Raw genomic sequence first — 15,934 nt, forward strand, 5'->3', positions numbered from 1 at the left:
CGTAATTTTAATATTTGTTAAGTTGCGAAACTTCACAGCTTCCTATGTTGATTTCTTTGAATTAAAACGGATAGCCACAAGTTGATTTTTATAGCATCAATAAAAACAACGCATCTTCACGGGTGGACAGTTAAAAAAAGTGAAATAAAAACAAGACACTTTTCAACTTTGACACCGACACTCATATACAGTTGTTTTCAGCAAAAGCCCCAAAATATTTAGCTTTGCATGGTATGGTCATGCTGGCATTTGAACCCGCATCTTGCGTAATACCAGCGAAAACACAGATTCAACAATCTGAAGCACTTACCTCCCTTGAAATGTTGACGCGGAAGTAAATCAGTGAGGAAAAATTTCAAAAGCAGTAACAGTCAACAAGGAACGTTTTACAAGAGAAACATGTTAAGCGGTTAACCTACGTGTGACAAGCACATGAACATCTACGATCTGGGAATCTACCTAATCACTCCTTGGTATCTGGGGCAGGGTGACTTGAGCCAGATACCCAGATACTCGCTCGATGAAAGGACGCGCGACATTGTACAACAGTCCCACGCTCTGGGTTCACTGAAGTACTGATGCATATTTTAAGGGATGTAATGTCGACGTGTGTTAAGTCTAATATCTGATAAATCATTTTTGCCGAAAATGGAAGAGCGGGTGGACGACCAGGGCAGCTATGTGCCAGGTATAATCGGCAACTTACCCCTCCTCCTTGAACAAGACGACCACCAATGTGAGTATTGTGGATTTGTTTATAAGATTAAATAATAACCTATATTTACAACTGACTTTTATTGACATAAAAATTTATGTTCATGTATGCATCAACGTTAAAGAGGTGTTACTCGTCACCTTGCGGGTCAATAAAACCGTGCAGGTCAATAAAATCAATAATGTTTGGTTTTCATCTAAGTCCTGTGAATGTTAAGATTGTCCGGGTTTTAATCATGTTAACTGAGATGTTTCTAACCAAATTATTCATTAGCATATAATTGTAATGCCAGAGAAAACGCTAAGAAGTAGACTGTCATGCCAGTTTTGACTATAAATATCCTGTAACCTCTGTTTGAACGAGCATAATAATAAATTTGTATCCCTACATCTTGGGAAATCCAAACAAATTAATAACAATATGAAAATAATAACCATATTGACAGTAATATAATTATAGTACATATTTATAAAAAGTAACTATTCTTAAAGGGAAATTACTATATGTTCATTTCTCATTTTTTGGCAATGATACCCCCTTTTTCAATTACATTTGTTTTTCACAAATTAACTTCCAATCCCCATTTGTTGGAAAAAAAGTAATACATTTAATTGTTCTGGAGACCATATTATAGGCCATTTGTGGAAAATATTATAATATTATAAGCATATAGAAGTAACATTAAATCAATACTACCTTGTGCAACAAACACACCATGATGCCATTCATTATATAGTTCTGTGACGAGCCCATTAATGAAGAAACTAAACAAAACTGGACTCAATATGCACCCTTGGCGTACACAACTAGATGTTAAGAAGCACTGTGTTTTACCCGATTGTGATTTAATTAAAGCCTTGTTTAAAACTGTATAAATGAAATGGTTATGCCCATATATGTTTGATAAAGTTTGTTTTTAAATATAACCTTTCATTCATGACTCAGTTGTGAACATATCAACTTGGCTGAAATAATGTTGATGCGACGTTAATTTTTAACTCACTCACTCTTAATGAATACATATCTTTTAGATCTAAAAACTATTTCCCATTGGTGAGAAATAAACATATTTTATTTTCTACATAATAGTAAGCTTTCTTTGGATCTACAAACGCACAAAAAACGACCCCTAAGTTTACATAAATATTTGGAACATAAAGCTTGCAATATAAATAAATTGCCAACCGTTGAATAGTTTTTGCGAAAACCAGCCTGACATTCAGATAGAAGATTCACACCCAACCAAACTCTAAGACGCCTTTCTGCAATAAAAGTAAACAGCTTTGCCCTAATATTAAAAAAATATCCCTGTATTTGCTGGGATCGGACCTTTCATTATCAAAAGTGCATTATACCTGAAGATGGCTATATTTTCTGTTTATAATGTGTAATTATTAATATGTTTACTTTGATGATAATTGCAGTTTATACTACACATATAATAAAGTATTTTTCATTGAATATTGTATTTTCAGTTAAAAGCAACACATACAGACAAAGCATCGATTCAGGTCACGGAAGTGTTCCTGATGATTTTACCATTGTCAAGCTTACAGTATTCGATATGAGAACACAGAGCAATGCGTATGTCAAAGGAGATCTCATTCGCTGTACAGGTATAGAAGATGGCATCAAGAGTCATTTAGGACAACAAAGTCGTATTTGTCCCGGTAACACATTTATCAGAGAGTTTCAAAACAAAAAGATTGCCATAGTCGTTTCCGATGACCAGCTGCAAGAACTACAAGTTGTATTTATGGTAATATCTGGCAGTGACCAGTATCCTAGGCCTGTATGCATTAGTATGAAACAGAATGAAAATATTTCGGACTTATTTGGCATACATTATGATGAAACCGGGCGTCGTGTTGACGCATTGTATATACAAGGCGATGAGAAAACAACTTGCAAAGTCCTGAAAACTGGAGTGTTCGGCGAACTTGCTCTGCTTCAGTTCGATAGATTGAATTTGTTTCTTGACGAACAGTTAGAGTTACGCATCCATAGATTTCTTGAAGAAAAGCGGGAAGAGATCTTGTATGTTAACTGTTTCAAAAGTGACACCATCAACCTATTAAGATCTAAGCTGAAAATAGAGTTCGAGGGCCTTTATCATAGAGGAGTCACGTTTCAGTTTAGTGATTCTGGAGATGTTCTCCAAGGAGACACATTAATAGGACAGATTGGCGGAAGGAATATTATCATGGACAAAAGTGAACCATATGATTTGACTCTATTTTCTACTCGTTCAGACACCATACTCGTGAACTTTAAGTTTGATGAACGACCTTATAGGACAATTATCAACAAGGATGATACGATTGAATGTCTAAAGCAATCTATTTCGAAGATCATTCACAAACCTGCCGTGGGTATGAAGCACTCACTTGGTGAAAGGAATTTGACAGATTTGAGAAAGGTTTCAGATCTGCTAAAAGCAAGACCAAAAGGATTGTTTTTTGTTGAAATGAGGACACCACGGGAAGTGACATTTATACATACGAGTAACAGCGGCGAAACTACCAGTCATAAAGTAACAGCTTTCAAACCAGAAACACTCGAAGACCTAAAAAGTAAACTTGCAGTTCGAATGGACATTGATCCATTCTTTCTTCAGTTGTACAGAAATGGATCTGTTTTGGGTGGCAGTGCAACCGTCAGGGACTTAACAAGTGACGAGGAAATAGAAGTTGTAGTTCATTCTCACCGTATACGTTTGTTTGTGAAGACCCCTGAAAATGCCAAGACATGTATTATTGATGACAGTCATACCTTCACCATTCATCATCTACAGCAGTTTCTCAGCGGTCTTTTAAACAAACACTTGGAAACAGTAGGTGTTGTTTATGATGGCATTACACTTGATCCGTCCTTAACATTGAATGCAGCTGGACTTAAGCACGAATGTGAGTTATCATTCACATATCCTTTGAAAAATGAGACAGTATCAAACATTGATTCGATGGTGGACACTAGAGATGGTGAAATGGAAGTACTGATGGATGTTACTGATCAAAGTCAGGCCCAGTCTGGTATGTATGCCTGTATCTATTAGTTTTCCCCTTGTTTCTATCAAAATCGGTGCAATAGTATTTAGGCAGGTATTTTTTTTATTTCTTTCATTGCAACCTATGCAGTTGGTAAAAGGCGAGTAAAAGGAACAGACTGTGATTGAATGTCGTACTCCGATGGCGTTGATCCGTGAAGTTGCATCCAATATCAATCACTGGTTTGTCTACCCGGGACATGACTAGCTACAGACTACCGTCATATTACCTGTATTTGCTGCGTACGGCAAAAGAGAAACAATTCTTTTAAAAGTCTTATTTAATGTGTGTGTGTTTGTTTGCTTAACGCCGCACTCAGCAATATTTCAGCTATATGACGGCGTTCTGTAAATAATCGCGTCTGGACCAGACAACCCAGTGATTGATATCATGAGCATTGATCCACACAATTGGGATACGATGACATGCATCGACCAAGTCAGCGAGCCTGACCACCCGATCCCGTCAGTCGCCTTGAACTACAAGCATAGAGTCGCCTTTTACGGCTAGCATGGGTTGCTGAAGACCTATTCTACCCCGGATCTTCACGGGTCTCTTATTTGATGGAGTTTAAATGACGTCATTCCATGACTATTTCCCATCATTAGCTGGTAAACGTAAACCTTTCTGAAATAAAATAGGAATCGAATTCGAAATTCTTAAATCACAGAGTTATAGCACTTGGTTTTCAGAAATATGGAATGCTTATCATTATGTCCAATCTGTGATGAGTTGAAGGATATCAGAGTTTCTTTAAAACAAAGATAATAGTTTTCAAATACAATGCAATTGAATAGCTTCCACTTTGTCATATTACCTGAATAGCTTCCACCATGTCATGTCAAGTGTTCAGGGACCGACAATTTGATATATATATATTCGGCGGTGGTGTCGGGGCTGAGATTTTGTATGGGGAAAAGCTATCCTTTCAGCTACATATGCAAAACCTTATATTTGGTTAATTTCAAAGTGAGATTGACCAATCAGAAAGAAGAACTTATAACCCCATATGAGCCCGTATACCTTCAGTACAAATCCAAGATGGTTGGTACTGACCTAATGTGAGACCATATACCGTCAGTAGTAGCCATCACATATTTCACATGCAAATGCTGGTACAGAAATTCATTATTCGACACTGTTTTGTGTTTTCATATCAATAATTGTGATGTGCATGGACATTAATTTTGAAAACAATACGTTCGTGACTGTATTGATAAAGATTATAGTTAAACATTTCAACAAGGTTTGGCCTCTAAGATTGAGATTGATGACATGCATCAACCAAGTCAGGTACGCGGACTTGGTTGATGCATGTCAGCGATCTCGATTGCGCGGATCGATGCTCATGATATCATTCACTGGATTGTCCCATAATCTACTGAACGTTCCAAGGGTTAACGACCCGTGAAGATCCGGGGTAGAATAGGTCTTCAGCATCTCATGCTTGCCATAAAAGGTGACTATGCTTGTCGTACGAGACGACTAACGGGATCGGGTGGTCAGGCACGCTGACTTGGTTGATGCATGTCATCGATCACAATTACGTGGATCGATGCTCATGATAACAATCACTGGATTATCTGGTCCAGACTCGATTATTTACCGACCGCCGTCATATAGCTGGGACATTGCTGAGTGCGTCGTTTAACAACAAACAAACAAACTCAAAGATTTAAAGAGTAGTCTCCCTTTGACCCCTGCGAAAAACACACCAGCCAGTGAAAACGTTTTGGTATAGCAAATTCGTTAGGTGTCTTTAGTTGCCATAAACGGTGTCATGTTATTTGTTTGTTGTCTGTAAATAATCGAGTCTTGACAAGACAATCCTGTGATTGACATCATAAGCATCGATCTACGCAATTGAGATCGATGACATGCATCAGCCAAGTCAGCGAGTCAGACCACCCGATCCCGTTAGTCGCCTCTTACGACAAGCATAGTCGCCTATTACGGCAAGTTTGGGTTGCTGAAGACATATTCTACCCCGTATCTTCACGGGTAGGTGTCATATCAAGTTGTTAGGAAACGACCATTTCATAGTTATATTCGGGGTGGAGGTAGGGGCTGGGATTTTTTTTATGGTAACAAGCTATCTTTTCAGCTACATATTTGTGGCTGATAAGTTATTGTATTTGTCGAGGGGAGGGGAGGGGAGGGAAGTATTTCTCAATTTCTCAATAATGTTTAGACATTAACTGACACCAGTATGGTCAAATTAATGTTAACACACGATGGGGGCAAGATTTCACACTATTGCTTTGTTCAAAAACAGTAGACCGCTTCCATGGTCTATTGGTAGAGCGTTCGCCCGGATAACGGAAGGTCCAGGGTTCGATCACCGGCCGCGTCATATCGGAAGTCATTAAAAGATGGTACTCGTTGTCACCTTGCGACATTAAGGGGCTAAAACAAGGACTAGTCGGCTCGGTGTCAGTATACTAGGATACCATGCCGCAGTTATCCTGGTATCTCAGTGGGCAAGCACTATAAAATCGGCATTAGTCCGGATTGGTACAAGCAACCACACACACAGAGACACAGACACACACACACACACACACACACACACACACACACACACACACATATACGTGCATGCACGTCGCTATAATAGTGCAATAATCTTAGACGCGACGTTAAACCCCATTTCATCTCACCTCTAAAACAGTAGGCTCCACTTTATCGCGTTTAGAAGTGCATCACATTTAAATTATCAATTAAAATATTGGCATTAAATGCCTTGGGAACTTTGCATATAAAATGTCCATGATATTCCTTTCTGTGCAGTCTAGGTAGAAATTAGCGACCAGTAGTTATTTTGGTCACTGACAACCTATGCTGGTCGTAAGATTCGACGAAATGGATCGTGTAGTCAGGTTCGGTTATTTGGTACATTGCGTACCATCGCATCCCGAGGACGGGGATCATGACTCATAACATCAAACACTGGATTTTTTGGTCCATGATAGATCTGGAATATTGCTGAGTGTGGCGTTAAACAACGAACAATTAGCTTACATAGTAGTACAGTAGTACATAGGTACCATTTCGCAGCAACACCGTAGTGTAATTATTCAATGATTTCCTTGTTTTCAGGAGACCTTATGCATGGTTCCAGACATAAAGCCATGCACACGAAAACAACAGTTCATGGCATAAGGGAGGAAAAGACATCAATCGTATCACACACAGGGACATTGAAGAACCCAACTGAACGCACCATGACCACTACACCCCAACCGACAGACTTAATGTCTATTCCAACGCCGAGAGCAGAAACTGCAACATTTAAAACTCCAGGCAATCCCTGGACATTCCCAAAGTGTCCGCAGAATGAGAACCAACAATCAGTTCGTGAATCACAAAACTCTGAAATGTCATCAGTTCATCAAAAAGCTCGGCCAATTACCTTTCCGATTCAGAGGGACAATGGTGGCAATACTGCACAAACGGGGTATTTTGAAAGAGTTACTAGCTATAGTACATCTGTGTACGAACGTTTTCCATCACAGCCTCCTGACGCGCCATTGTCCTTGCCCGGTGACCTCAACCACCTACCATGCACGTCGCAATTGGTACGTCATCAAGGTAATGATATGCGCGGCGCCATACCGTCTTCATCATCCTGGCCGTCATTACTACACGATCCAACCGATGGTATGTATGATATATGTTGTGCATAATGTGTGGCTTTACGTTGTGTGTAGTGATATTCCAGAAATACCACGGCAGGGCCACCCCACGAATGGCCTTCCGGAGAACCGGAAAGGCTTTGTTATTTTCGTTGCTTAAAGCCGCACTCAGCAATATTCCGGCTATATGACGGCGCTCTGTAAATAATCGAGTCTGGGCCAGACAATCCAGTGATTTATATCATTAGCATCGATCCACACAAATGGGATACGATGACATGCATCAACCAAGTCACCGAGCCCGTTAGTCGAATCTTACGACAAGCATAGTCGCTTTTTACCCACCTGAGCTAGAAATAAAAGAGTTGTTTGGTTGGTTGATTGGTTGGTTGTTTAACGCCGCACTCAGCAATATTCCAGCTATATGACAGCGGTCTGTAAATAATCGAGTCTGGACCTGACAATCCAGTGATTTATATTATGAGCATCGATCCATGCAATTGGGATACGATGACATGCATCAACCAAGTCAGCGAGCCTGACCACCCGAGCCCGTTAGTCGCCTCTTACGACAAGCATAGTCGCTTTTTACCCACCTGAGCTAGAACTAAAAGTGACCAGTGAAACCGCCTAATCTGTTTCATATTTTGACCTATGCATAAAGATTCGGAGTGACAAAAGACGAGCTACAAGGCTGTATGAACTTTCCCTTCATGTCGAGCCAACGTCCAGCAGCTACAGTCTTTGGTGTCAACATTTCACATTTCTTGATGTGCAATCCAGCATGGTCATTTTGCGAAGATTTCAAGAGCGTCAAACTAGTCTTGCTCAAAAGTTGTTTTATAAGTGTTACAGCATGTAAGGCCTTGGTAAAACTTTACAAAAGTTCTAAAAGATGACCTTTCAAAAGTCGCCGCATCATCGACAACAAAAATGTCTGATGCAGTTCCCTATTTTCACATACCAGTGTTTTTCAGGTGAACAACTGTCTCAATGTCTTTGTGACTGGTAATACCGGTTTGGCAAGGTATACCGGCCTTATCAAGAACACCTGCTATGATCCGTGTTTTAATAGTGATTCTTAACACATGTTTATGAAATTGTCGGAATCGTACAATGGACTCTGTGTTTAGCAGAGAGTTATACCATTATAAAAAATGTTTTGTTTGTTTGTTGTTTAACGCCGCACTCAGCATTGTTCCAGCTATATGACGGCGTCTGTAAATACTTGAGTCTGGAGCAGACAGTTCAGTGATTGACATCATGAGCATCGATCCACGGAATTGGAATACGATGACATTCATCAACCAAGTCAGCGAGCCCGACCAGCCGATCCCGTTAGTCGCCTTTTACGGTAGGCATTGGTGGCCGAAGACCGGATTGTCACGGGTCCTACGCAAGTGGGATACGATGACATGCATTTAACCAATTCAGCGAGTTTGACCACCCGATCCTCATAGTTGCCTGTAACCCAGGATCTTCACGGGTATTATGAAAAGTGTATGTCTCTTTTATTTTCACGTTATCAAGAACGTCCCAGTAGACCCAACCACCACACCAACCCCCAGAATATGAAATTGTACCGTGAAGATCCGTGGTAGAATTGGTCTTCAGCAACCAATGCTTGTCATGAAAGGCGACTATGCTTGTCGTATGAGGCGACTAACGGGATCGAGTGGTCGGGTTCGCTGACTTGGTTGATGCATGCTATCGTATTCCACTTGCGTGGATCGATGCTCATGACATCAATCACTGGATTTCACACCGCCTTCACATAGCTGGAATATTGCTGAGTGTGGCGTTAAACCAAACAAAACAATGTTGAAACAAGATACCTTGATGATCTTCATACATTACCAATTTATCAGACAATGAACATATTTTACTGTATCTTTCTAGCTGTTCCGGGAATTATCCTTAATGATCTTGCTGGGAGGCTTGGAAATGATTGGTATACATTTGGACTGCAGCTTGGACTTGAGGCACACAAGCTGGACGCTATCAAACATAATCAGAGGGACGATCTGAGGAATCAAGCTTTCAGTATGCTTAACCAGTGGAAGTTAACCCAAGGGAACAAAGCGACTCAGCAAAGGCTATGTGAATTGTTAAGAAAATGTGACCTCACAGCTCACGCAGAATCCATTGAGCAATATTTGGAATAAATTCAATGAGACAAACCAGAAAATGTCCGTATGGGGAAACGAGAGGCCTGAAATATATGTATAAAGTGGTTCGAATATGGATCACAACGATAGAGCATGTATTTTTTATTCAACATTCCTAGTATGGCTGAAGCTGTCAATATCCTGAGATTCCGTGAATTTCCGAGATTTAAATATCTCGTAATCTCCAGATCATCTCATGGTTGTAGTTTTCAGGATTCCATGAGATTCTAAAGGTGAAATATCCCATAATGTCCTAAAAGTTCCCAGGGTTAACGACCCGTGAAGATCCGGGGTAGAACAGGTCTTCAGCAACCCGTGCTTGCCCTTAAAGGCGACTAACGGGATCGGCTGGTCAGGCTCGCTGACTTGGTTGATGCATGTCATCATATCCCAATTGTGTAGATCGATGCTCGTGATGTCAATCACTGGATTGGCCTGTCCAAACTCGATTATTTACGGACCGCCGTCATATAGCTGGAAATTGCTGAGTGCGGCGTTAAACAACAATCAATTAATCAATCAATCCAACGGCTAACGCTGCCATGATCTGAACATCACATGGTTAAAGCTGTCAAAGTTTCGTGGCCTTCTCATGGTAAAAGCTGTAAATATTTTCTCTATGGTATCTTTTTCTAATCCGCATAACAAATGAGAATTCATATAAATAATGAAGTTTAATAAAAGCACATTCATATTTTTTTAACTGTAGTCTGTTCGTGAATGTATGGCTCTCCTACTGCAATTATTTACAGTAAGGGATATTGCTGAAGAGGAAAACTCGGGAGGCGACTGTGCTTGTGTTAAGAGGCGACTAAAGGGATCGGGTGGTCAGGCTCGGTGACTTGGTTGATGCATGTCATCGTATCCCAGTTTGCGTTGATCGATGTTAATCCCTGGATCGTCTGGTCCAGACTCGATTATTTATATACCGCCATCATATAGTTGGCATAGACAAGCATTGTTTGTTGGGACCTATATTCTTTTACCCGGAATCCTCACCGATCCACTCAATCGGGTTACATTGACACATCACCAACCAAGCCACCAAACCTGGACCCCTTTCCATTTACTCCCCTCGCTGAGGATTCAAACCTGGAATCCCGACGGAGTATTGTCATGGTAGAATAAGGAATGATAACCTCCCTCAGTGAATACAAGTTTAATAACGGCATTGTTTACAGTTGTTAGATATTCCACAGCGTGTGATCATAAAAGAGAACAGTTGACAATAAAAGTGATCATTCACTTAAGAAATCAATTAAATACTCAGTTTTCCACATGTAATATACCTTGTCTGTGGTTACTTAATCTTCAATGTCTACAGGTCACGTGACTGCTCATTCTCGGGCTAGCGTGAAATATGAAGGAAGATTTCGAGTTTGTGGGAGGCCAGATTTCCTTATACTTGCCTTTTTCATTAAGTCAAGTTAGATTTTGAAAGCAAAAAACGAATGATGAGTCGGGTAAATAACTGACATTTGCTTTGGGATCACTAAATCATATGATCATCACATTATGTATAAACACCATTATTAATCAGTATATCAGTTCATCATACCAGGGGCGGTCCGGTAGCCTAGTGGTTAAAGCGTTTGCTCGTCACGCCGAAGACCCGGGTACGATTCCCGACAGACGTACAATGTGTGAAGCCCATTTCTGGTGTCCCCCGCCGTGATATTGCTTGAATATTGCTAAAAGCGGCGTAAAATCCATACTCACTCACTCATCACACCAACTGTGTAGACCCGTGAAGATCCGGGGTAGAATAGGTCTTCAGCAACCTTTGCTTGCCGTAAAAGGCGACTATGTTTGTCGTAAGAGGCGACTAACGGGATCGGGTGGTCAGGTTCGCTGACTTGGTTGTGGATGTCATCGTCTCCCAATTGCGTGGATCGATGCTCATCACATCAATGACTGGATTGTCTGGTCCAGACTCGATTATTCACAGACCGACGTCATATAGCTGGAATATTGCTGAGTGCGGTGTTAAACAACAAACAAACTATACCTAATTGATTGCTAAAGGAGTGAAAGAGCAGACTCACTCGGCCACGTTACGACGGTCGATATTGCATCAAAATGATTAACAAATAAAATCAATTAAAGTATTTTTTTCAACAATACATTATTAACCCATTTATGTAATTTCTGTAACGGAATGTTGAATGAAACAGGACAATTATAGCTTTCATTTATGAGATGTTCGTGGTTAAAACGTTGCCTATTCACGTTGTAATCCCAGGTCGGATTCCTTCATGGATAAAATGTGTGAAGCCTATTCTTTCTAAACTCAGAAAAAATACGGACCGCCTTCCATAAATTCATTAGCTTTAACACATCGGTCGGGAACCCCAGCATAAAGCCGTGTTTACGGACGTTCGCCGTACAGGGGTATTTGCACACGTCGTGTTATGCCCTGTATACGTGTGTTTTCTACACCTGTATATCAGCATGTTTTCTTCTAATGGGTGACAACAAGACGTCCAAATGCGTATCTTTCTTTGCCCATTAAAGATCCGGTTTTCCAAAGACAAAGGAAAATATATCATCTTAACGCGCACACCTTGCGGATATTGACAACACTTCAGTCAGTTGTCCAATGGATTCGCCGCTTTGTTGATTGCAAAATTTATGGCTCACCTGTAAACACCCATGTTCTGACAGGTGCAACCTGCCCGCGTAGGGATTAACACATTGTTATTGAGTGGGTGCGCGACTAAATACTAGTATATTGCAAAACAAGTAGGAATATTTACAAGAGTGCGAAATATTACAAGAGTGAAATGTTGAGTGTGTACGCGGTAAATATTTAGCCATACTTCTGAAAAATAGTTCTCTCAACGATAAAGTAAATGACTCTCACTGAAACCGTAAATCACTCACACCGATAAAGTAAATGAATCTTACTGATAAAGTAAGTGACTCTCACCAATGAAGTAAATGACTCTTACTGATAAAGTACATGACTCTCGCCGATAAAGTACATGACTCTCATCGATAAAGTACATGACTCTTACTGGTAAAGTACATGACTCTCATCGATAAAGTAAATGACTCTCACCGATAAAGTAGATGACTCATCGATAAAGTACATGACTGTCGCCGATAAAGTACATGACTCTCATCGATAAAGTACATGACTCTCGCCAATAGAGTACATGACTCTCAACGATAATGTACATGACTCTCATCGATAAAGTACATGACTCTCACCGATAAAGTACATGACTCTCACCGATAGAGTACATGACTCTCAACGATAATGTACATGACTCTCATCGATAAAGTACATGACTCTCATCGATAAAGTACATGACTCTCACCAATAAAGTACATGACTCTCATCAATAAGGTGCATGACGTTCATCGATAGAGTACATGACTCTCATCGATATAGTAAATGACTCTCATCGATAAAGTAAATGACTCTCATCGATAAAGTAAATGACTCTCACCATTAAAGTACATGACTCTCACCGGCGTTAAACAACAAACCAGCCAACCAATATACGAGTACATGAGTGACGCCTTGGGAATGTAGTACAGTGAAACCTCTTTTGACCGGACACTGTCAAGGTAACCATTATGAATGGATCAATCTTGGGGAAAGGGTGGTATAGATAATGTGTCACAAATACGTATCCCAGCAGGGTTTTATTGGTAACAGTACTTTCCGGATTGACCTGGTTTCACTGTGTAACAGCGTCTTAATACTGTACTTACACAGTAGGTTTGGTTTGGTTTGGTTTGTTCGTTGTTTAACGCCGCATTCAGCAATATTCCAGCCATATGACGTCGGTCTGTAAATAATCGAGTCATGACCAGACAATCCAGTGATTGACATCATGAGCATCGATCCACCAAATTGTGATCGATGACATGCATCAACCAAGTCAGCGAGTCTGACCACCCGATCCCGTTAGTCGCCTCTTACGACAAGTATAGTCGCCTTTTACGACAAGCATAGGTTTCCTGAAGACCTATTCTACCCCGGATCTTCACGGGTCTACACAGTTGGTGTGATGAGTGAGTGAGTATGGTTTTTACGCCGCTTTTAGCAATATTCAAGCAATATCACGGCGGGGCCGGGGACACCAGAAATGGGCTTCACACATTGTACCTCTGTCGGGAATCGAACCCGGGTCTTCGGCGTGACGAGCGAACGCTTTAACCACTAGGCTACCGGACCGCCCCGGGTATGATGAACTGATATACTGATTAATAATGGTGTTTATACATAATATGATGATCATATGATTTAGTGATACCATAGCAAATGTCAGTTATTTGCCCGACTCATCATTCGTTTTTTGCTTTCAAAATCTAACTTGACTTAATGAAAAAAAAAGGATTTCCAAATGTATTGAAGAAATTTAATGATTTCATGTGGTTTTTCTCTGAATTGGGTTTGTAATGTATGGAGTCAATAATCTTAAAACTTGATGATAGATAATTATTTTTCATCTTCAGTAAGCTAAACCCTTGGCCCATAACAAACATCCAGTGTGCACTGGTGGAATTCAGAATAGCTTACTCTTATAGGTTATACACAATTTTTTATAAATATGTATCAAGACAAGTCAAATCAAGAAAGATGAGCTGGAAGGTGTAAATAAACATCACTTGCGGCGGTTTCATTACATTACTACGCTCAGTTTCTCAGTTTCATCAATTAATGTATATGTTATGTACTTGAGCGTGCGTTTCACACACAGATACATGTTAATTCATTTGAACGACCCTTTGTATACCAGAACAGTGTGTACTCTCTCACTCCAAAAGCCCGTTAGGAATATATTTAGGTCAGGCATTATAAGTATCTTTGATTATGTTAAACATTAATTTTTATTTATAACAAACGGCTGCAACTCCCCAGGCAGCTTGTCAACAGCGTCGTCGATAGTTTGTACCCGGAACAAGGATGTCAACAGACACGTCAGTCGCCGATATGGGGTCATGTGACACGACTGTGTTTGAGGACGACGATGAGGAAAAGACGCATGTCTTCAAAGTACACATTTAGTTAAGGGGCGATTTTCCTTCCATTGTGACTGTACTGACAATGGCCGAGTACTATGTTGTGCTGATGCCGCAACACAACAGTATGTAAACTGAGACAACAATATTCATAATTACAAGTAGATCCGTGATGGAACTCGAACCATGGTGCCGTTGAACAACGCGATCTTGGGGCTAAGGTGATCGTAACTCCCATACCTTAACATAGACTTACGACAGTAGTACTACTAAGGTTGTTTTGTACAACGACACATAGGTCTGAAGTTAACGGTTTAAGCCACTCATCTCCAAATTGAAAGAAATAATTGTTAAACTCTATATCGAGTACCATAGATGCGTTTATAAGGGATTTGTAGGGTACCTGGATTTGTCTAATTCTGTAAATTGTTCAACATGAATGTACGGTCGAAATCAAACGTACATGCCGTCACGGATTATTATCGTTTATGTATTTGATATAGACTGCCTGGCAAAAATACGAACACCAAAAGTTACAAACATTATCAAAACGTTACTGGGCTGAAACAGTCGCCTAAACACTGCAAACTTAAGGTCCGAAACGCAACCACGATACCCACATTAAATACATCACCATCGAATATCCATTCCTTGTTTGTTTCAGTTTAAGCCACCATCAAACATGGGCGTATACTATAAGTGGTAGCAGGATCACTCGGGCTACATAGGGTTTTATTCGTCCCGCGTGTGGTTTTAAAGCCCTATGCACCCCGAGTGATCCTGCTCACAACGAATTTATCTCACCGACATGTCTTAATATGACATTGTAAAAGAATTAAAACAAATTCAAAATTGATAGAAAACAGCTGTTCAATTGATATTGAGTTAACTTAAGCTATGTCAAGTGACTTTCCTTGACTCGGAAAAAACGTGCGGCTTTTTGTTTCGAAGCGGGGTATAAGGGATTTACTCTGCCTCTCATAAATTAACGTGCAGCCTGTCTTAATCGTGGCGGGGTGTAAGGGATTCATTCTCCCGCTGAGAAGTCTGATTCCCCCCAAGGCGGGATAAATAGTATTTTATCAAGATCACGTGGACGAATCAGAAGTCATCATTCTGACATGGAGGTATGATAATTTATTTGCACGGCAGTTCAGTTGTTCAATGGAACCTCACGAGTCATGAATGCGGTATGTTCGTACACATATATACTTGCGGGGTTTCCGGGACAGAATGACCCCAGTTAATCATGCTGATCTTTAGAACCGACTATTGAAGATGCGTTTTAATGCGTGACCTGGTTGATAGTGAATGAGTGAGTGAGTGAGTTTGGTTTAACGCCGTAGTATTTCAGTTATATCACGGCGTGTCAGCTTGATTTGGGAGGAAATC

The 15,934-nt window shown here is 40.4% G+C and overlaps 1 protein-coding gene across 1 annotated transcript; it reads left to right on the top strand.

Moving 5' to 3' along the window:
- Positions 1–342: 342 nt before the first annotated feature.
- LOC139452443 (uncharacterized) lies at positions 343–10,239 on the top strand. The gene is made up of 4 exons (XM_071233919.1): positions 343–736; positions 2,191–3,747; positions 6,862–7,422; positions 9,297–10,239. The coding sequence occupies exons 1-4, from the start codon at positions 649–651 to the stop codon at positions 9,560–9,562; spliced, it is 2,472 nt and encodes an 823-aa protein (XP_071090020.1). The 5' UTR covers positions 343–648; the 3' UTR covers positions 9,563–10,239.
- Positions 10,240–15,934: the final 5,695 nt, after the last annotated feature.

The sequence above is a fragment of the Haliotis cracherodii genome, unplaced genomic scaffold, assembly GCF_022045235.1.
Source record: "Haliotis cracherodii isolate W230 unplaced genomic scaffold, xgHalCrac1.p SCAF_9, whole genome shotgun sequence".
In the NCBI taxonomy this organism is placed as follows: Eukaryota; Metazoa; Mollusca; class Gastropoda; order Lepetellida; family Haliotidae; genus Haliotis; species Haliotis cracherodii.

Bases quoted from the DNA above. Each gene is read 5' to 3' on its own strand.
- LOC139452443 (XM_071233919.1), top strand. From the start codon at position 649: ATGGAAGAGCGGGTGGACGACCAGGGCAGCTATGTGCCAGGTATAATC. The intron at 737-2,190 runs GTGAGTATTGTG...TTGTATTTTCAG, and splicing joins TGAACAAGACGACCACCAAT to TTAAAAGCAACACATACAGA. The intron at 7,423-9,296 runs GTATGTATGATA...GTATCTTTCTAG, and splicing joins ACTACACGATCCAACCGATG to CTGTTCCGGGAATTATCCTT.